Below are 22,914 nucleotides of genomic sequence, written 5' to 3' on the forward strand. Positions count from 1 at the left end.
CGACAATGTGGTGGTAGCTTAGTGGTTAAGGTTCTGGACTAGTAATCAGAAGGTCGCTGGTTCAAGCCCCACCACTGCCGAGTTGCTACTGTGTGGTCCCTGAGTGAGGCCCTTAATTCTCAATTGCTCAAGTCGTGTTCAATCATAATTGTTAGCCGCTTTGGATAAAAGCGTCCGCTTAATGCAGAAAATGTAAACGTAAGACTCAAGTGGGTCCGGGTAGGGGCGACGCCCTAAATACGGGAAGGCACTTACCGAGACCGAGACAGAACAGATTAAAGACCGTACTGCATTCATCATTTTTTTATTAAAATATATTCATAAAAAATATGGATATAAAACGTCAACAACATTCAAAATCGTGCCCGTGTGTGTTCGCAGCGTCTCGCCCGTGCCGCTGCGGTTTAGTTTCCGGTGATTCTCACAGTCTGGCGGATGAAGTGACGTCTTTCACACAAGCAAATGAATTTTTTTTGTTTTGATTTCGTTCATCAAGTGTTTTTTTTTCTTCTTCTTCAAGAGAACAAACGGCATCGACAAAATCACAACTCACTCCTCATCAGCACGACAAAACTGCCACGAGACTGTCAACAAAAATCCCTCAGAGAACAAAAAGCAAGTAAAAAAACAAGTGAAGTAAATCCTGGTGCGAGTTCCATCCCTCGGGCCCCTTTATCCGGCCCCTGTGGTCTCCTTCCCCATGTACATATCCGCCAGCTTTTTAAACTCCGGCCCCCAGCTGCCGAGAAAGTCGTACTCGTGGTCTCCGTCGTGTCCCGCTGACTCCAGCGAGCTCAGCGACTCGGCGATGGAGCCGTTCCCCTCGTAGGCGTACGTGGCCAGGGAATCATAGGGCGGGGCCGAGGGGTCGGCGTCCGTCTCCTTCAGCCTGCTGCTGATGAAGTCTCGGAGGTCGTTGCAGCCGCTGGCGGGCGAGCGGCTCGGGTACGGGAACAGCACGTCGGGGATGATGTCGCGCCTCAGCTTGGTGCTCTCCTCCACGCCGTCGGGGTGGCGCAGCGCTCCGATGTCGAAGGCCTGCGTGTCCTCCTCGCCGCCGCCCTCGTCGTTGTAGCTCACCACGTTGTCCCGGACGTCCTCTTTGGAGATGATGAGCGGCTCCTTGCGCCGCTGCTTCCTCAGGGCCGAGAACAGAACCACGATCACTGGGACGAGGACGACAAGAAACGAGGTTTAGTTCATACGACTCAACTTATCAGCATCTTAGCGACACTGGACATTAGAATCTTATCCACTGGACCTGACTTGAGTACATTCTTAGATGCTGGACCTGACTCGAGTAGAATCTTAGATGCTGGACCTGACTCAAGTAGTATCTTAGATGCTGGACCTGAACCTGACTCGAGTACGATCTTAGACGCTGGACCTGACTCAAGTAGTATCTTAAATGCTGGAACTGATCCTGGACCTGACTCGAGCAGACACTGGACCTAATGTGAGTAGCATCTTAGATGCTGGACCTGATCCTGGACCTGACTGGAGTAGAATCGTAGATGCCCGACCTAACTTGAGTAGAATCTTAGACGCTGAACCTGATCCTGGACCTGATGTGAGTAGCATCTTAGATGCTGGACCTGACTTGAGTAGAATCTTAGATGCTGGACTTGACTTAAGTAGAATCTTGGACTCTGTACTTGACTCGAGTAGAATCTTAGACTCTGGACCTGATCCTGGACCTGATCCTGGACCTAACTCGAGTAGATTCTTAGACACTGGACCTGATCCTGGACCTGATTTGAGTAGAATCTTAGACATTGGACCTGATCCTGGACCTGGCTCTAGTAGGATATTAGACTCTGGACCTGACTCGAGTAGAATCTTAGATGCTGGACCTGATCCTGGACCTGGCTCTAGTAGGATATTAGACTCTGGACCTGACTCGAGTAGAATCTTAGATGCTGGACCTGATCCTGGACCTGGCTCTAGTAGGATATTAGACTCTGGACCTGACTCCAGTACGATCTTGATGAGTTACACTTAATTAAGACACTAGTGTGCCGGTGAATTTAGTACGCACTGAGGAGGATGACGATGCAGAGGAGAATGGCCACCAGGGCGGCGGTGCTGAGCCTGGCCGACAGCAGCAGGGCGTCCACGCTGCACGAGCGCAGGTTGCCAGTACTGTCGCATCCACACACTCGCACGGTCAGCGTACTGGTACTGCTCTGGATGGGATAGTCGCTGTCCGAGATGACCACGGGCAGGTAGTACGTACTCATCTCCTGCCTGTTAAAGCCGCTCCGCCTGGTCAGGATCCTGGCCGTGTTATCTGGAGTCGAGAGGAACGGTCCGGTACGTCAGCAGTGAGAGGAGAAACCCACACATTATATTATACATACGCTGTACATTACCAGAGTGATTTACCTTCATTGTCAAAAATGGTGAAGTTTGGGTTGATGGTGCTGAGGCTGAACACAAACTTGTGCCCGACGAGCGGCTCGTCTGTGTCGATGGCACTGATGGTTTGGATCAGCTGGAAAAGAACAGCAAAACCAGACATAAAAGTGTGGACAGTCCCAGTATAGGAGGTGTTGCCTATGATCCCTTCAGTCCCAGTAAAGGAGACTTGCTCTCTCTACCTGTCAGTCCCAGTGAAGGACCTGTGGCCTCTGTACCTGTCAGTCCTGGTGAAGAAGGTGTGGTCTCTGTTCTCTTTAGTTCCAATAAAGAAGTCAGTCCCAGTACAGGAGGTGTTGCCAATGTTCCCTTTAGTCCCAGTACAGGACTTGTGGTCTCTGTACCTGCCAGTCCCAGTAAAGGTGGTGTGGCCTCTATTCCCTTTAGTCCCAGTAAAGGAGACTTGTGGCCTTAGTACCTGCCAGTCCCAGTGAAGAAGGTGTGACTTCTGAGAAGGTTTGGTCTCAGTATCGGTAAGTCCAAGTCCAAGTGAAGGTGGTGAAGACTCTGTACCTGTCAGTCCCAGAAAGGTAGACGTACTCCTTCTATGTGTCAGTCCCGGTGGAGAAGGTGTAACGTCTGCATTCGTTGGTCTCAGTGTCGGTAAAGACGAGGTGAAAATGTAAAACAGCGTGAGGGTTAAGTACCTGACCAGCTTTGACGTTCTCGCACACGAACGTCTCGTAGAACATGGCGAACTCCGGAGCGTTGTCGTTCACGTCCAGAATTTTAATCAGCACAGGAACTCGACTCCTCTGGCGAGGGTTATCTGAGGGGAGGTAGAAGATTGAGGAGTTGAAGCAGGGTTGCCAGAAGATGCAGTTTTGTGAAAAAGAGTACACATACTTAATTCGCTGGCGAGAACCGAAACGTTGTGCCACTTGGACGCCTCCCTGTCGAGGGACCTGAGGGTGGTGATGGAGCCGTTCCGGGGGTTGATGTGGAACAGTCTGTCGGGATCTGTGTGCTCGTCGATCGCAAACCTGAGAAAAATGGTTAGACTGAGGTTACCTGCATTAGAAGGGGCGTCCCAATACTTTTAAAATGCTACTAAGCTTTACGTTACCAAGAGCTTGGACACTATTTTCCATGTGATTAGCAAAAAATTTAACTTGAAAACTTAAACGTCCTAAAGTTCTGATTTTGGTGCAGCTTCTTTTCCGTGCACAGTAGCCTGTAAAGCTTGCTTGACTGTGGACGTTTAAATTCTACAAAGAATTAAAAATATACGACAGTAAAAGTGATTTCCTCACTGCACAGGGTAGTCCGTAGCGTCCGGGTCCCACGCCGTAACCGTCCCTATGATGCTCCCCTTGGGTGTGTCCTCGTTCACCTCGATGACGAACTGCGGCCGGCTGAAGACCGGCGGCTCGTCCACGTCCCTCACCGTCACCTTGACCATGGTGGTGTCCGAAAACGGCCCCAGGTGGAAGAAGCCGGGGTCCGTGTGAGTGTTGCTCACCTCCACTTTGACGGTGTAAACACGCCGGCTCTCGTAATCCAGTTTCTTTAAGGGGGCACAGAGAAGCGAGAGGGGGACGTTATTAGAGGATCTAAAGCAGTGATTTTACCCCCTCTAGTGGGCTGCGCTGGTACTGCAGGTGATCTTTTCATCTATTTTTCAACTACAGTAACCTGAAAAAGTCTAGATAAATAAATAAATAGATACAAAGAATCATGAACAACCGTTGATACCACGTGTTCTTTTCTGAAACATCAAAATATTAAAATAAAAAATTATTTTTACTCAATTCAAATCAAGTCAAAGGTTATTTGTCAAACATATTTGGCTCATATATGGTACAACAAGCAATGTAAATATGTATGCATTTATTTATTTATGTATGTGTATTAATTTATGTATTTATTTATTTTTGTGTATGTTTGTATGTATTTATTTATGTTTGTATTTATATATTTATTTATGTGTTTATTTCTTTATTTCTTTATTTTTTTTTTTCTTTATTTAATAATGTATTTATTTATTAATGTGTGTATTTATTTATTTACTTAATTGTTTATGTACTTATTTTAGTGTATTTATTTATTTATGCATGTATGTGTTTATTATTTATTTTTATGTATGTTTATTTATTTGTTTATTTGTGTATATATTTTTATGTATGTTTGTATTTATTTATTTAATAATTTACTTATTAAATTATTTTTTATTTACTTATTTGAGAGTATTTATTTATTTATTTAGTGTGTATGTATTTATTATTTCTTTTTATGTATGTCTGTATTTATCTATTTATTTAATTAATAATTTATTTATTTATTTACTTATTTATGAGTGTATTTATTTATTTATTTTTATGTATGTTTGTATTTATTTAATAAATTAATAATTAGTTTATTTATGTGTGTATTTATTTAATTGTTTATTTATTTGAGTATGCATGTATTATTTATTTAGGTATGTATGTATGTATGTATGTATGTACAGTATGTATGTATGTATTTATCTATCTATCTATCTATCTATCTATCTATCTATCTATCTATCTATCTATCTATCTATCTATCTATCTATCTATCTATCTATCTATCTATCTATCTATCTATCTATCTATCTATCTATCTATCTATCTATCTATCTATCTATCTATCTATCTATCTATTATTGAACCTACATACAGTTTACATTACCATAACAGTCAAAGCACTTAATAAAGACCAAACATTATAAATATATAAAACCCCTGTAAAACTAAGTTCAGGTGTTTCACCTTTTTCACGACAACTATTCCCTCTTGCGTTAGCTCATCAGTGATGATATCCAGCGAGTCTTTTCCATCCCCGTCCAGGATCCTGTACCTCATCTCGGCGTTCTCTCCCTCGTCCCCGTCGAGGGCCCTGATCCGACCCACCGTGGATCCGATCTCGGCCGACTCGTACGTGCTGAGAGTGTACGAACCTGAACGTAACAGAGAGAGACGATTAATACAGACAAATCGATCCTAGTGTTTTCATTTTATTCTATATATGACTGAGATGAGGATCTTACTGGAGGCGAAGCGCGGCGGGCTGTCGTTAACGTCCGTCAGGGTCACGTTGACCACCGTGGTTCCGGACAGACCCCCCATCTGTCCTGCCATGTCCTTGGCCTGAATGACCACTTGGTAGTCTCGCCGTACCTCCCGGTCCATGTTGGACAGAGCTATTCTCACAATCCCTGCACACACAGGTGAACGGATCACGATCAGGGTTTTATGGGTTATAGATTCAACACGAGAACTCTGAGCTCCACAGACCTGCCCACAGCCCATCAGGTTTAAGATGTTACACGACTGCAGACGACCGTGTTTGTGCCTGCAGACAGCAGGACTGACGTTTCGCTCTATTTACCCGGTTATTTGGGTTATTTTGTGTCCTCTCCTTGTCCCCGTGTATAAATAAAGCACAGACTCGCCCGAGGGTCTGATGTAGAATTTGCTTTACTATACAGGAACGCCCGGGGTGCAGCTATACGCTCGGAAAATCGAGTCCTGCTCGGGGAAACGAGGACAGCGGCGGGGGGGACGTCGTACTGCAGGACCCCCGTGGGGTAAAACGTCTCCATAATGGACGTAACGGGAACACTGAGAGTAAGGAGCGTGTCCGGGGGAATTCAGTGCATTTACAGCTGCATAAATAAAAAATGACAAAAGCGTGTATGCGTCTGTACGCCCGGCGGCGTCCCGTTAATATTTAAAGCTGAGTTTTAGAGACTCAGAGTTCGAGACGCTTCTGCGGGAAGTGAAGCCCCGCGCCTGCAAGAATGGACGATGAACCCGAGTGCAAAGTGCTTCACCACGGTAGAACAACACAAATAAAATCGGTGGCCAAAATAACGGAAACAAAACACCACAGCGTATGAAGGAAGGTCGTACCCGTCTCCGGCTCCACAGAGAAGTACGGTTGACCCTGCAGGATACTGTACACCAGCTTGGCGCTGTTCCCGTATGAGGCGTCGTCCGCGTCCGTGGCGTTCACTTCGATCACGAACGTCCCTGCAAACAGAAGAAGAAGGTCAGACGCTTCGTCATATACGCCACACTTACATTTGCTCGGAAGAGACCTGTACCACGGGTGCCAAAAGTCTAAGGCCACCAGTGAAAACACTTGTGTCATGTGTTCAAAAGTCAAATCCCTAGCGGTGCTATCCACCCGTCGGCGTCTACACACAGACACGATTGGCTACGTCCAAGGTGGGAGATTGCAGTGATGTCCAGACTAACTGTGACTCTAATTCAGTCAAAAAGACACTCGGTCAGACACCCATGTTGCCTTGCTCACAGTCGACGTTCCGAATCATCCCAGTGCTGTCAGGGTCTTTATAGAGCTCGCTTCAAGCACGAGGAACAGGCATACTGCAGGGAAGGGAAATGTCCTTCCCTAAACCTGCCCTAAAGCATAGACGCTCGGAATGCAGACGATTTTGCAATCATTGGTTTTTGTTCATTGGGTCATGTACTGTATGTGGAACAGTGGTCTCCTAGACAAGGTTGATAACAAATCTTCAAGTCAAATTTGAATCGAACTATCCTTATTTATATGGCCGTAATGACTAACCAAGAACTGAAGTTACCATTGTGGCGTGTTGAAGCGACGGAGTTGAATTTAAAGTAAGCTATCACACGTCTTCATCCCCCGCTATCTTCTCTTATGAAACCCATACGATATGCTTACGCGCCATCGGCCGCCCGCCGTGCGCCGTGATGGTTCCTCTCACCACGGGCGCCGAATTTTGGGCGCGGAATCCCACCCATGCGGAGAACGGATGCCAGGAATAGAAAAGCAATCTGCAGCGCAGGAGTTATTAGTTTAACATCAGGCTGAAGCAATCTCAGATCCTCCAGGAAGCAAAAATAAATAAATAAATAAATACACAAATAAATAAATAAATAAAAATAAATAAATGAATTAATAAATAAATACACAAATATATAAATAAATAAACAAATACACAAATAAATAAACAAATGAATACACAAATAAATAAATAGAATTAAAGGAAGTCATTTAAATTGAAGTTGACATTGTGGGCGGCTTTGGAAGGTTTTGGACGGCGTCTGTGGGAATTTGTGCTCCTTCGATCGAAAGAGCATCGATGTTCGATGCAGCCTGCAGATCTCTGTACTGATTCCATGCGTCTTTGTAAATTTAGAGAGCGACTCGTCTGTGACTCGAGGGGCCCGTCGGGTCGATGCCCGTCGATGGAGACAAACGAAGATTAGTTCTAAGCCCCCAGGGCCCTTAAGCCCCCGACAAACACACTGTTTAATCGTTTATTCACTAACGTGAGGCGTAATTCTGGAATTCGAAGTACTCCCTACCCACGGGACCCTGTGCCAGGCTAATTTCCATCCGTCTGCACTCCGAGTCGTGCACCGCTGGGCATTTCAACGCCGGCGTCCGCGGACGAGCTATAAAATATAAACCCGACGTAGCGGAGCTGTAAGAGCCCCTCAATTTCCTGCCTGGGTTACGTCCCCACTCAGCTGTGGCTCAATTTCCCAAAACAAAATAGGTACATCTATCCCGACGCGCGAAGCGGGGCCGACTAAAGACGTCGCTCGAGGACGACGCTTCGGTCCCGACTCGTCGCTCGCCGGCGTTCTTCACGCTCCGCCGGCTTGTCGGAAAAAATGAACCTCACGAGAGGAGCGGCGGCGAGCTGTTTCCGAAGCTAAACGTGTAGACGCTCGGAATGGAGATAGTAGCTTCGGATGTTCAAGTCTGGCGTCTACCTACTTCATGTCATATACTGTACCTGGAACAGTGGTCTCTCTGTCAAGGTCAAAAACACATTTTGAAATCAAATGTAAGTCGAACTATCCTTATTTATGTGGGCACAAGGACTCACCAAGAATTAAAGGAAGTCATTTGAATTGAAGTGCAATGACATTCTGGCTTCCAGATGCTTTTGAAAGGAGTCTGTGGGAATTTGTGCCCATTTGATCGAAAGAGGCCTGGCTCACAATCAACATTCCAATTCATCCCAAAGGGTTTCCGAGTGGTTGAGGTCAGGCTTCTGTGGACAGGAAAAGAGCCTTCCCTAAACTGTTGCTGATTTGAAAGTGTGTAAGTGATTAAATATGATTAAAGTGAAGTCTGTGGGAATTTGTGCCCATGCAATTGAAAAGATATTGCTCGCGGATGGCTTTACGCTGGCGTTCTTCACGCTCTGGCGGCTCGTCGAAAAAAATGAACCTCTCTAGAGGAACGGCGGCGAGCTGATCCCGAACTTAAAAGCTTAAAAGATTTGCAGACGTCGGCGCCCCCTAGTGCCTGCAGCAGACAAAATCGGAGCTAGTCTGCTGGGTGGGTAAAGACGGGACTAAAAAAGGTGGCACTGTATAAGGACCCGGACCGACTCACCGACGTCGGACATCTCGGGGACGCTGGCGGAGTAGACGGCCTGCGTGAACTTGGGCTCGTTGTCGTTGATGTCGTGGATCTTGACGATGAACTCGGTGGCCGGTTCCAGAGGAAGACCCGTGAACTTGTTGAAGGCCTGAGCCTGCAGGGTGTAGGACGCCTTCTCCTCGCGGTCCAGCCTCTGGGTGGCGTGCAGGTCACCTGACTTCTCGTCGATGCGGAAGATGGTGCCGGCGCCCTCACCGGAGAGGACGTAGCGTGCCGTGCCGTCCCCTCGGTCCTTATCCGAGCGAAGCTGGAACAAAAACAGAGAGAAAAGAGAGAGACGCGTCAAGAACGTTTCATTATTTAGTAGTGCAGTTCGGGTCCACCTAAACCGTAAAACGGGCGTGGCCGAGTACACCCGAGGTCAGAAGTTTATTTCTCGGTGGTCCGGGAGCGACATGATGATTTTCTGTGCTCCTTTTCAAAATAAAAGTCAATTATTAGGTTTATATGCAATCCAAGAAGCACCCAAAACTTTCACTGATCCACTGTCCACAGTCAAGCAAGCTTTAGATAATCCTAGGCTTAAAGTCCAGTGTGCAGCATAAGCTCCCGCTCTGGAGGATTCTGCTTAAGCTTTAAGACGTCTCTGTTTGAGAAAAGGGCGCCTCTGAGACCACGGTCAGGTAAAGCTTGCTCGACTGTCCATTGGACTGTCCAGACACTAGCCCTGTGTATGCCGTATACACAGATGTATGTGGACACATGACTGTTCTACACCGTGTGCATTAATAGCCGATCCATTACTAGGATTAGGAGTATGTCTGTAGGGATTTGTGCCTATTCTGTAACAAGAGCTCTGACCTTCCTTTAATTCTTGGTAAGTCATTGTGCCCATGTAAATAAGGATAATTCGACTCAATTGTAGACTTTGAGATTTGTTTTTGACCTTGACAAAGAGACCACTCTTCCACGTACAGTATAAGACAGGGGGTATGTGGACACCAGACCATGAAGACATCGAACATCCACTTCCAAAGCCATCGCCTGCTTTGCAAGTGGTCACGCTTTTAGGTTTAGGATTTGATTATTTTAATTCATTTAGTCGTAGCCAGTTCCTCTTCCGCTGCTGGAGACCCCGATGGTGTACGGAGGAGGGTATATTCTCCTGACGCCCTCCCTGGTTCCTCTACTTCTGTACAGGCACCTCAGGCTACTAACCGAGGTCCTTACGCAGCCTCGAAAAGACCTCGCCTACTTTTTACTCCCGTCTTTTCCCACCCAGTAGACTAGCGGCCGATCGTGCTCACTAGGGGGCGCCCAGCCTCTGCTGGAAGGCGGATTGAAAGCACTTGAGCGAAGCGAGTGATCGAGCGCTTCTTCTTTAGCGCGCGTGTGCTGCCGTCGGAAACGTTAATTCGATGTTCTGTTCTCTTTTATCCCCTGATGGACGGTGCGGCGTGAATCGCAGCTTATCATCGGCAGCATTCAGCCCGAGCGGCTCTCCGGGGACAATAGCGGCTAATAAGCGCCACACGGAGGGGTTTTTTTTACACCCCGCGCCTCCGGGACTTATTCCATTAAATACTAATGAGCCTTTTAGTCCGGTTTCATTTTTATTCATTCCTCTCTTTGTTTTATGTTCCCACCTCGCTCTCTTTGTGTCCTGCAGCCGCGTTTGCATTTCTAATGAAGTCGGAATATTCGTGGCCGTGCTCGGACGCTTGATTTTACTCTTGCCGCTAAATAAGAACACTGCAAGCGAGACAGAAAATACCCCCGGGACCCCCAAAACAATGCTGGGTAACACACACTCGTCCAAATATTTACTGACACCTTTTGTAAGTTAGAATGTTCAACCAGTAATACCAAGTCTGGCCTGTAGATGGCGCACTATAGTCATCTTAAAAATCATACAGATATTTTTACAATTCTATTGGGAATTTGGGGGGTTGGGGGGCTTAGTGCTCCTGGTATTTCTTTTTAACTGGGACCGACTGGTACAGTGACCACGCCTTCTTCATCGCAACTGACTGGTACACAGGCTATAAGTTTAAATTGTTCAACCAGTAATACCAAGCCTGGCCTGTAGATGGCGCACTATAGTCATCTTAAAAATCCTATAGTTATTTTTACAATTATATTGGGAACACTGTTACTGGTACGGCGACCACGCCTTCTTCATTGCAACTGGGGTGTAAATAAAATTTGGGAGGGGGGGGGCAATAAACAGTATTGTTCCTCATGAGCACTTCCTGAGGGGGGGCGCCAAAGGTATCGCTGTTAAAAGTTTAAAATAGGCTAAAAGTTAGAACGTTCAACCAGTAATACCAAGTCTGGCCTGTAGATGGTGCACTATAGTCGTCTTTAAAAGGATATTGGGAATTATAATGATTTTTGGAATTTCCGTCCCTGTATACAGGCCACGCCTTCCTCACTGAGACACGTACACCACCCCACACATCCTTCACTGGGACTGACTGGTACAGAGACCACTCTTCCTTCATGGAGACTGACTGGTATACAGGACACACCTCATCTGCTGTGACTAAAAGCTAAAGAGGTCCGGTGCCTCCTTCACTGAGTCTGACAGGTACAGACGCCGCGCCTACTTTATTGGGGCTGACAGGTACAGGGAGCAATTTCCTCCACCTGAACTATCAGGGTGCACAGACCAAGAGTCTGTGTGAGAACCCGGGGGCCCCACCCTGCTCCCCTACTGCCTACCTGATCAGCTCCTCAGTAGAGAGGATTCTAATCAGACCTGGAGCTCATAATCAGATTATTTAGACGCTCTACTTTACATCACCGCTGTTATAGCTTACTGAGCTAACACAGTTAGCTTCAGGACGTTCAACCCACTAGCACGCCAGCTAACGTCTCTCTCCGTGTCTCTTAGACGTATCCAATTCCGTCTGTTGGTACCCAATCAGGATGGCAGCACTAGAAAAAAAAAAAAAAACGTCTATGTAACTCGTGCTTGTACAATGCAGAAGAGTCGTCCAGATAAAACGTCTCACCCTGAAGTCTGTCCTATAACGGACGACATTCCGAGCCGGAATTCTCTCCGTGATGGGAGAAGCGAGACGGATGCTGAGCCAGATGGAAATAAACCCCCCCTGTAGGACCTATAAAAGATAAAATTACCCCAGAACCCTATAAACGCGGAGCGGAGATCATAAACCTGCATCTGACTGCAGCGGTGAGGCAGCATACAGATCAACCGAACCTACAGCAGCTCTCATCTCCACCAGCGTGAGGAGATCATCGGATCATTCCAACCTTCAGATCAGAGCCTGACCTTACAAACCCGCTTTTCAATAAATGTGCACAAATCCCCACAGACACGATCCTAAATCCTGTGAAAAAGCTCTCCAGAAAAGTGTGTGTGTGGGGGGGGGGGGGGGGGGGAAGGGGGGTGACTTCTAGTTGGCAACTTCATATCAATCCAGTACACTCATGATCAGGCTTATGCACTATCAACACACCCCACACCCAGAATTTACCCGCAGGAGCAGCTTGTTTGTTTACATTTGTCCAGCGGCCCCGATCTCACTCCCACTGAACACCTTTGGGATGAATCAGAACGCTGACCGCAAGTCAGACCTTCTCGTCCGAGTAAATGTACAAATCCCGCTCAGGCACAGTCCAAAATCTTGTGGAAAACACCACAACAGTTGCTAACAGGTGTAATAAATCAGCTGTCAACTTTGAAGCAACAGTTTAGGGAAGGACCTTTCCTGTTCCAGCATGACTCCGCCCCTGTGAAAGAAACTCAAGGAGCTCTGACCTCAGCCCCGCCCAACAGCTCTAAGATGAACCGGAACATCAACTGATCAATCAGTGCCCAGCCGTACAAACACTGTCATCTTTTGTACTATTGAATGGGCACAAATCCCCACAGACATGGTACTTCTCAAAGGAGATCACACAGAGGTCGCTCTGTTTTTGAACACCTTTGATCTTCCAGTGTATCTGATCTTTATTACTACAGACGTGCGCTCTGAAGTCTAGCTTTGCCAGATCGCTGGTTCTAATGGTTGAACTGGTTTTGTTCGAGAGCATCACTGGAAAACAATGAGGCGACGGTACGAGGGCGTGGCAGCCGGTGTTCTGTCGATTTGTCCTACCCTATCGAAACTTCCTACCGTAGCGCAGATTTATAGATCTATCTGTCGATTTGTCCTACCCTATCGAAACTTCCTACCGTAGCGCAGATTTATAGATCTATCTGTCGATTTGTCCTACCCTATCGAAATGTATTCCTGTAGTAAATATTTAAGTTTTATCGATCTGTTCTTATTAAAATTATGTCTATCATATTATAAATTATAGGTATCTTATTATAACTAGTGGTAGCACATCTCGATAGGTATGTATCTTATTATAAACAATAGGTAGGACATCTCGATAGCTCTATATCTTATTATAAACAATAGGTAGGACATCTCGATAGGTATGTATCTTATTATAAACAATAGGTAGGACATCTCGATAGGTATGTATCTTATTATAAACAATAGGTAGGACATCTCGATAGGTATGTATCTTATTATAAACAATAGGTAGGACATCTCGATAGGTATGTATCTTATTATAAACTATAGGTAGCACATCTCGATAGCTCTATATCTTATTATAAACTATAGGTAGCACATCTCGATAGGTATGTATCTTATTATAAACAATAGGTAGGACATCTCGATAGGTATGTATCTTATTATAAACAATAGGTAGGACATCTCGATAGGTATGTATCTTATTATAAACAATAGGTAGCACATCTCGATAGGTATGTATCTTATTATAAACTATAGGTAGCACATCTCGATAGGTATGTATCTTATTATAAACAATAGGTAGGACATCTCGATAGGTATGTATCTTATTATAAACAATAGGTAGGACATCTCGATAGGTATGTATCTTATTATAAACAATAGGTAGGACATCTCGATAGGTATGTATCTTATTATAAACTATAGGTAGCACATCTCGATAGGTATGTATCTTATTATAAACAATAGGTAGGACATCTCGATAGGTATGTATCTTATTATAAACAATAGGTAGGACATCTCGATAGGTATGTATCTTATTATAAACAATAGGTAGGACATCTCGATAGCTCTATATCTTATTATAAACAATAGGTAGGACATCTCGATAGGTATGTCTCTTATTATAAACTATAGGTAGCACATCTCGATAGGTATGTATCTTATTATAAACAATAGGTAGGACATCTCGATAGGTATGTATCTTATTATAAACAATAGGTAGGACATCTCGATAGGTATGTATCTTATTATAAACAATAGGTAGGACATCTCGATAGCTCTATATCTTATTATAAACAATAGGTAGGACATCTCGATAGGTATGTATCTTATTATAAACTATAGGTAGCACATCTCGATAGGTATGTATATTATTATAAACAATAGACAGCGCATCTCGATAGATCTATGTCTTATTATAAATAGTGTTAGCACATCTCGATGGGCTTATATTTTATTACAAATGATAGGTAGCACACTTGATTTATTGACCTGTCTCTCAGACATTTATCTTAATTTTTAATTTATTTATTAGGATTTTAACATCATGGTTACATTCATGACAGGGCAGGTAGTTACTCATTACACAAGATTTATTAGTTCACACATTTAATATCAAACACAGTCAGAGACAGTTTTGTATCTTCAATTTACCTCACTTGCATGTCTTTGGACTGTGGGAGAAAACTAGAGCACCCGGAAAAAAAACCCCACATACACATGGGGAGAACATGCAAACTTCTCACAGAAAGAATCCACCTGTAAATGGAGCCCAGGACCTTCTTGCTGTGAATCAACAAAGCTACCCACTGAGCCACTATACAGCCCATACATCTCAAATAATTGTGTAATTTTTAAACTAGTTTATTAACAACAACACATCCTGAGTCTCTGGTGGATGTGTCTACATTTTTTACATATGTATTTTGGGTGTGATTTGTTATATTCTGCACATTAAAATGTACCCATCTACTGTCACACTGCACCTGAGTAAAACAGGTAACAATGCTGTACAAATCAGTAAATAATGTTCACAATAACTTTTTAATAATAAAGGTAAAATTAGATAAAATATATCTGTATATCTGTATAATATAGCTGCTCTAAATATCTATCATTTCAATCATGCTCTTGTCAGCTCTGTCTTGCAGCATGGAGCAACTTATGCAGTAATCCTCTGCATTGTCTTAAATCACCACTCAGCCCTGCTGTCATGAAGTTCACTTGGCTTTATAATTCCTATTAATTAATGGAGACAGTGGCAAAATCTGGTTTAGCAAAATTCTAACTAGTTTAAAATATTCAATAACAATATTACCTCCAGCTATTTATACATGCATATGAACTTGAGTTCATCCTGAAAAACTTATCATGTATAAGCACTCTGTAGTTCTAAAATTACTGACTGTAGTTCATCTGTTTCTCTACATACTTTTTAACCTGCTTTCACCCTGTTCTTCAGTGGTCAGACCCCCTACAGGACCACTACAGAGCAGGTATTATTTAGGTGGTGGATCATTCTCAGCACTGCAGTGACACTGACATGGTGTTAGTGTGTGTTGTGCTGGTATGAATGGATCAGACACAGCAGTGCTGAGTTTTTAAACACCTCACTGCTGGACTGAGATTGGTCCACCAACCAAAAATATCCAGCCTACAGCACCCTGTGGGCAGTGTCCTGTGACCACTGATGAAGGTCTAGAAGATGACCGACTCAAACAGCAGCAATAGATGAGCGATCGTCTCTGACTTTACATCTACAAGGTGGACCAACTAGGTAGGAGTGTCTAATAGAGTGGACAGTGAGTGGACACTGTATTTTAAAACTCCAGCAGCACTGCTGTTTCTGATCCACTCACACCACCACCATGTCAGTGTCACTGCAGTGCTGAGAATGATCCACCACCTAAATAATACCTGCTCTGTGGGGGTTCTGACCATTGACGAACAGCATGAAGGGAGCTAACAAAGCATGCAGAGAAACAGATGGACTACAGTCAGTAATTGTAGAACTACAAGCGAGTTCTTTTGGCTATGTAGTGTGTATATGTAGTGTTGGCTATGTAGTGAGTATTATATGTATATACAGTATGTATATATATATATATATATATATATATATATGTGTATGTGTGTATGATGTATGTATGATGTATGTACATTTTGATTTTGTAGTAAATAATATTCTAACCCGAAGAACATCTTAATCTCAAATAATTAGAACTAAACTGACAGGGGAGCAGCAAAAAATAGTTGTACATATACAAATAACTGAGTACATAAAAAACGTAATAAATGCTCAACATATTCATTCAGTAATTCACTTTAAACTCAACTTTAACTTCAAACAACCGTTACTGTACATATTGAACTGCTAATAAAGCACAAAACTGAAAAATAACCTAATACATTTTGTGTTGTCATAATGTTAAGGTCGCAGATGGTTATTTAAAAATGATTGGCTTTTCTAGATGTATGAAAAACGCATCTAAAATTACCAAAGGCATGTATAAACGTGGTTAAATACAACGTTAACACAGCATTATTAAGATACACAGTTATTTAACTGTAATCAATCAAGTACAGCTCATTTAAGCACTTTGAATATTTTTATATAGCTTTTTTTTTTTAAAGTCACATAATAACAGCATTACATACACTTAAACTTTAAACTTTTTAAAGAATTAAAACGAAACCATACGTTACTAACCGCTAGAACAAATAAATTAGGCAAAGGTAGCACAGAATTATAGGCGTTCCCCGCAACGAGTCAAAACCGATGTGCGCATGCTCAGTAGGACAAATCGATGGGTAGGATAAATCGACAGAACACCGGCGTGAACTCGGGTGCCGTCACGTTTTTAGCTTTGCAAATTATACGCCGTGATCGTGCCACGTCAGAACCGAGGACGCTCCGATGATGGCTGTGGCGGCTCCTCTTTCCTGCTTAATGTGGCATAAATTTGGCATCAGCTTCAAATTAGGCTGGATGAATCACGAACCCGTCTTCCTCGTGCCCGCTGCTGTCGGGTAGGGAGTCGGCGGGTGAAAAAAACAAACAAAGACGTCGAGAGAGAGAGAGAGAATAAAACCGCCCGTGATTGACGATTCCCGTCACGTCCCCGCGGAGAGACTTTTTCCTAAAAATCAGAGGAGTAAAATTAGCGGCGGATCCCGGTACAGAATATTCCCCCTCGCCCACCCCGCACCCCCCGGCTCCTCTCTTATCTAAATATTCACGCCTCGGCGGATGTGTAATTCACGTTTCCTGGCTTTTCGTTTTTTTCTTTGATAAAGGCGCCACGCGAATGCGTTCGAATAATCTTTCACGCCGCGCCAACATCAAAGGCGGATTTTTATTCCTTAGAATTTTCCTTCGGTTCCTCCTGAAGGGTTTGTATGTACGACACGAAGATTACGAACTAAATTCATGCACGTTTAAGTTTGTACGTAACACATGAGGTGTTATAAAGTAAATCTAGCCTAACATGTCAGCCAGGTAACATAAAATCCTTATTGTGAAATACGGTGGTGGTAGTATAATTTACATCTTCGACATTTAGCGGACGCTTTTATCCAAAGCGACTTACAGTACTGTGACAGTATATTGTCTAAGCGATTGAGGGTTAAGGGCCTTGCTCAAGGGCCCAACAGTGGCAACCTGACAGTGGTGGGGATTGAACCGGCACCCTTTCGATTACTACTCCATCATCTTAACCACTAGGCTGTGCTAAAGCTCCTCCAAACCCTCTGTCATTATACTACATTATTTTTTATTATATTCTCATGAGGGCAGCACTGTCGCCTCACAGCAAGAAGGTCATGGGTTCAATTCCCAGACGGGACGGACCGGGTCCTTTCTGTACGGAGTTTGCATGTTCTCCCCGTGTCTGTGTGGGTTTCCTCTGGGAGCTCCGGTTTCCTCCCACAGTCCAAAAACATGCAGTCAGGTTCATTGGAGACACTGAATTGCCCTATAGGTGAATGGGTGTGTGAGTGTGTCTGCCCTGCGATGGACTGGCGCCCCCGTCCAGGGTGTTATTGTGTGCCTTGCGCCCATTGAAAAGCTGGAATAGGCTATGAACTTTGCTCCTGGTCAGGTGTCCGAATACTTTTGGCCACATGGTCCGAATGCCCAGTTTTGGTTTGATCGGTTATGTGTGGACGCCCTCTAGTGGCCTGACCTTAAACCGGGATTAAAACTGTCGACCGCCAGCCAGACCTCTCGACTAAGTGGGCAATAATCCCCACAGACGCATTCCAAACCCCTTGTGGAAAGCCTTCTCAAAAAGCACATACTTTCGATCAAACAGTGCTGTCGAACTACCCCTATTTATATGGGCACAGAGAAGTCATGGGCTGTAGCTGGCATATAGCTACTGCACAAACACGTAGAACACTCGCATTCTGATCAGGACCTGCAGGAAGCACCGGAACCCTGGTCAGGAAACAGCTTTCCGCTCGGTCCCCTCACCTTGCCGACGTACTGGTAGTTGTTCCCGGTGTATTCCTCCGACAGGAAGAACTGCCTCCACATCCAGTCTCGCTTGAACCTGTGAAGCAGGCGCCCGTCCTGACGCGGAGCGCGGACCGGCGGGCGCACGGCCGCCCCCCTGCGACCGGCGGTGAACGCCACGCCCGAGCCGAGACCCAACAGGAAGAGCAGCGGGAACAACCGGAGGAACGGATCCATCGCTCGGCTACGTCCCAATAATCCTCAACCCACGACGGATGAGCTAAAACGCTGGGCAGCTCTGACTGGCCGACGGAGGGAGCGGCGAGACTGGCATGGTACACGTGGCGGGCGCAGTGATCCTCCTTCAGTACCCTGCGAACAAAACATCAAAAGAAAACATGTCAGGTTTGGGTTCATACTTATGATGTGGACATATTTCGGTCATGTAGTGCCATTTCACGCCACGTTCCTTCACTTCTACCTTCATCCCATACAGATGAGATTTGCGTCCGACCGGAACCGACTTAATAGGCACAAATTCCCACAGACGTACTACAAAGTCTCGTCAGAAACCTTTTCAGAAGAGCGGCTCCTGTTCTAGCTGAAATGAGACGTCCAAACCAAGTTTTTCGACCAACATTAGCACCTTATCATGCAAGTGCTGTCATCTTTTGACTGAATGGGCACAAATTCCCACAGACAAACTCCAAAGTCTTGTGAGAAGCCTCCAACAAGCTCATGCTCAGGTGTCCAGATACTTTTGACCATAAACTGGAGATATAAAGCCCCAGTGTTCACATATTTTGGTCATGTAGTGTCATTTCACGCCGCGTTCCTTCGCTTCTACCTTCATCCCATACAGATAAGACTTGCACTCGACCGTATCCGTGTTCCGCCGGACGGCGTTCCGGACCGTGACGGATTCGGGTCCACCCCCCCCACCCCCGCTGCGGGCGCCGAGCTCTTTTTTTCTGATCGAGCTTCTCCTCATTATCTGTCAGAGCCCATCGATCGAGATGACACGACGTCCCTCGCGGCCGAGCCAATGCTAACAATGAATAATCCGGCAAAACAAGGGCCGCAACTCAATAAAGCGCCGCGACAAATCGTATTCGCCGGGCGCGGCGCCTTCCGTCCCCTCCCTCCCCTTCCTCCCGCAATGTCAAATCTGTTTTCGCTTACTAGTTTTTCATCCGTGGATCAAGCCGGCGCGAAGCTAAGCGCAGGTGCGTGGAGGCGCCGGGGGAGCGCGGCGGAGGCGCTCGCGTAACCCCGATCGATACGGTCGACTTTGATTAAGTGGAGCGGCGCGTCTGGGGTCGGATTTAAATCCCTCTCAGCGCCGCGCCCGTGCTGTAATTGCCTTTAGCCGAGCGGCGGGAGTTTGTTTCTTGTGTTTTAGCCTTGACAGGACGCTTGTATTTCACTCTACTTACACTTACCGCCGCTCACTCCACGCATCACTGTCCTGTTGGGATTTTAGGCGGTGAGGAGGGGCGCCGGAAGGGCCTGGGTTCGAGGAGTGCAAACATCAGACACACTTTTTTCCACCTGCGCCAGGCGGGTTCATACGGAGATCCGTATCGCGCACGGACGCATTTAGAACCCTTGTGGAAAGCCGCCCCAGAAATAAAAAGAAGGTTGGATGCAGCTCCGATCCAACAAGCTTAGGTGTGCACATACTTTTGACCAAACAGTGGTCAAACTAGCCCTATTTATATGGGCACAGAGATGTCACGGCCTGTAGCTGCATCATAACACTCGCATTCTGATCGTTCAGTCACAGAAAAAGAACAGTTGCAGGAAGCGTTGGAACCCTGGACCGATCAGTCACGTACCCTCCAACATGCTACCTTCCACCTGTGCCAGGCGGGTTCATACGGAGATCCGTATCGCGCACGGAGAACAAATTCCCACAGACGCATTCCAAACCCTTGTGGAAAGCCACCATCCCAGAAAGGAAAAGAAGGCTGGAAGCAGCTCCGATCCAACAAGCTTAGGTGTGCACATACTTTTGACCACACTGTGATGGAACTAGCCCTATTTATATGGGCACAGAGAAGGAGAAATCAGTTCAGAAAAGAACGGTTGCAGGAAATGTCGGAACCCTGGAACGATCAGTCATGCACCAATCTCCAGGTTGAAGGGCCGAAAGTATTTGGACACCTGAGCGTGAGCTTGTTGGACGTCTCAGTTCAGCTAGGTCTGTAGTCTGTATTCTGTGGGAATTTGTGCCCATTTGTGCCCATTCAGCAGCGCCATCGATTGTCCAGCAGAGGTCATAGCTGCAGCAGTTATGAGGAACCCCTGTGGCCCTCCCTCCCACAAAGCACAAATTCCCACAGACTACAGACCTAGCTAGAATGAGACATTCAACCAGCTCACGCTCAGGTGTCCAAATACTTTTGGTCCTCCAACCTGTGTCCTTCCAGCCTTCCCTCCCTTAGACCAACCGATCATTGTCCGACCGCTGTGCTTTTATCCACTGTTTGTAGATTCCACGTGGTCTTCACATGTTGTCACCATGTTCGTGTAGGTTTTCCACCAAACCCTCCGGTTTCCTCCAACCTCTGATGCGCTGGTGCCCTGTCCGAAGTGTTTCCAGTGTGCACCCTATGCTTCAGGGCTGGTTCCTTCACGCCAGACTCATTAAAGCATGTGCATGGCGGAAAAACATGAATCAAATTTAAAGGGTGTCCACATACTTTTGGCTATTGGTTATATCAAACAGTAGGTGGCAGTATACGCTTCTCACTCAGGAAAAAGATGTGAAGTCGAGCCCCATTCGAGGCTGTAACAGGCACTGCTCCTGTGGGAGGATGTCTCACATCATTTCGGACTGTGCTTATGGGGATTTATCTCGCACATAGACTTGAAGAGAAGGAAACTACCAACTTCAGGTGGTCAGGTGGTTTGATGCAAGAACAGTCCCCTTTCTACCGCGATCTGCCGGTACCTCGGCTCATCTCTCATAACCCGGCGCCCGCTTGGAAGCGCCGAGCGCTGATGTAAACACACCTCGACCCCGAGACGCTCCGCTCAAACGAATGTGTGTGTTAGCGACGCTTGCCGATAGCCGGGAAGTTTCCGCCGCGGTTAAAATGAAGGACGGTGTAATCGAGGTGCAGAAATTACAGCGGAATTGCTTTTGTAATTGAAAAGCCAAGCAGTCGGCTAATGGCTTTCTGCGGAGTGCAAACGCTTTAAACGGGCGCGAGTATAAATATCCTTCACACGGCTAATCCTCCAGTCCTCGGGCGCTGTTGACTCCGCCGCTAATCTGTCTCTGGCCTCCAGCTTTCCGCCGAACCGGCTCCCTTTTGTAACAATTAAAAAGCTTCTGGATTGTTATTATGATGGAACGTTCTCATTAGCGCTATCACTTAAACTTTCCATGAACATCGTTAGCGTGGAGCTAATCCTCCACGCGCGCTGAATATTAATCTGATCGAACGTGTTGGGAAGATTCTGAGCTGAACTAATCTAGACTATCAGCACTCATGTGTGATTAAAGCGTTTATTATTATAATAAAAACCTGTCAGTGATGCTAAACGCTGCATTACATCATACTCAGAAATAATTAAATAAATAAATAACTTAATATAATAAATCAAATAAATAAATAATTAAATAAGTACTTAAATAAAATATTAATGACAAAAACATTGGAAATAATTTAATAAATAAATAAATAATATATAAATAAACATAATATGTTTATATAATAAAACATATAATTAAGCATAATATTATAAATAATATAATTAAATACATAATATATGTAATACAATTAAATATAAATAAAATATAAATGAAAAGAATTTAAAATAAAATAAAAAGAATTAAATGTTTAACTTTTAGTAAAATCTAAAAAGAAAAAAACAAGACAAAATATTTAATGTAATAAATGTAATTAAATAAATAAAAGAAATAGTTGAACATAAACAAACAATATATACACAAACAACAACAAAAATATACTTAAATATAATATATAATATAATTAAATACATGTAATTTATTAAATATAAATAAAATATGAATATAATTCATGGTTCATGATGTGAATCAGACTGAATGTTGTGTGCCCGTTTGGCCGCTTGGTGGCGCCGCAGCTCTTCACAACAGCACCGATCAGCTCAGAACTGGCTCGGGTCTCCAGCTGCTGCTGCTCCTCTGTAATATTAATGTCCTGTCATGTGTGTTTTGAAACTTTGATAGAGATCAAATCTCCGGCGTGGCGAGCGGCCGCCGGCTGATGAGGCTTTGATACGGTCGAGATCTTTAAATCTAGGCGATCGTCAGAGAGCCGGGAGTTACGAGAGCCGACACTCGGCGCCTTACGGGATTTCGGGAAGGCCTCGACGTGGGGAGGTCCCGACTCGTTAATGCATTATAAATGCGGTCTAAAGCGAGGATTAGAGCAGCTTTAGGGCGTGAGGAGGAAACGGTGCAGGATGCACCACCGTTACTTCAGCATTAAAGCGCCGGAGGAGATTTTCTACTTTTATTATTCTGCTTGTGTTAGGAAAACCGGACTGATTCATTACCCCCCTGATTCTGTGGGCATTTGTCTCTGAGCAGGATTAATAACCAGCCAATCAGGCATAAAAACCTGCGACGTATCT

At 45.0% G+C, this 22,914-nt stretch overlaps 1 protein-coding gene across 1 annotated transcript; it reads right to left on the reverse strand.

The window, feature by feature from the left end:
- Positions 1–288: 288 nt before the first annotated feature.
- cdh10a (cadherin 10, type 2a (T2-cadherin)) lies at positions 289–18,522 on the reverse strand. The gene is made up of 11 exons (XM_062987218.1): positions 18,304–18,522; positions 8,785–9,079; positions 6,294–6,413; positions 5,429–5,596; positions 5,151–5,338; positions 3,672–3,925; positions 3,265–3,401; positions 3,066–3,187; positions 2,386–2,494; positions 2,039–2,290; positions 289–1,166 (listed from the first exon to the last, which is right to left on the reverse strand). The coding sequence occupies exons 1-11, from the start codon at positions 18,520–18,522 to the stop codon at positions 673–675; spliced, it is 2,358 nt and encodes a 785-aa protein (XP_062843288.1). The 3' UTR covers positions 289–672.
- Between the last annotated feature and the right edge of the window lie 4,392 nt (positions 18,523–22,914).

Source organism: Trichomycterus rosablanca, chromosome 25, assembly GCF_030014385.1.
Source record: "Trichomycterus rosablanca isolate fTriRos1 chromosome 25, fTriRos1.hap1, whole genome shotgun sequence".
NCBI classification, from domain to species: Eukaryota; Metazoa; Chordata; class Actinopteri; order Siluriformes; family Trichomycteridae; genus Trichomycterus; species Trichomycterus rosablanca.

Bases quoted from the DNA above. Each gene is read 5' to 3' on its own strand.
- cdh10a (XM_062987218.1), bottom strand. From the start codon at position 18,522: ATGGATCCGTTCCTCCGGTTGTTCCCGCTGCTCTTCCTGTTGGGTCTC. The intron at 3,926-5,150 runs GTGAAACACCTG...GCCCCCTTAAAG, and splicing joins GAATAGTTGTCGTGAAAAAG to AAACTGGATTACGAGAGCCG. The intron at 2,495-3,065 runs GTACTTAACCCT...GTTCTTTTCCAG, and splicing joins AGAACGTCAAAGCTGGTCAG to CTGATCCAAACCATCAGTGC.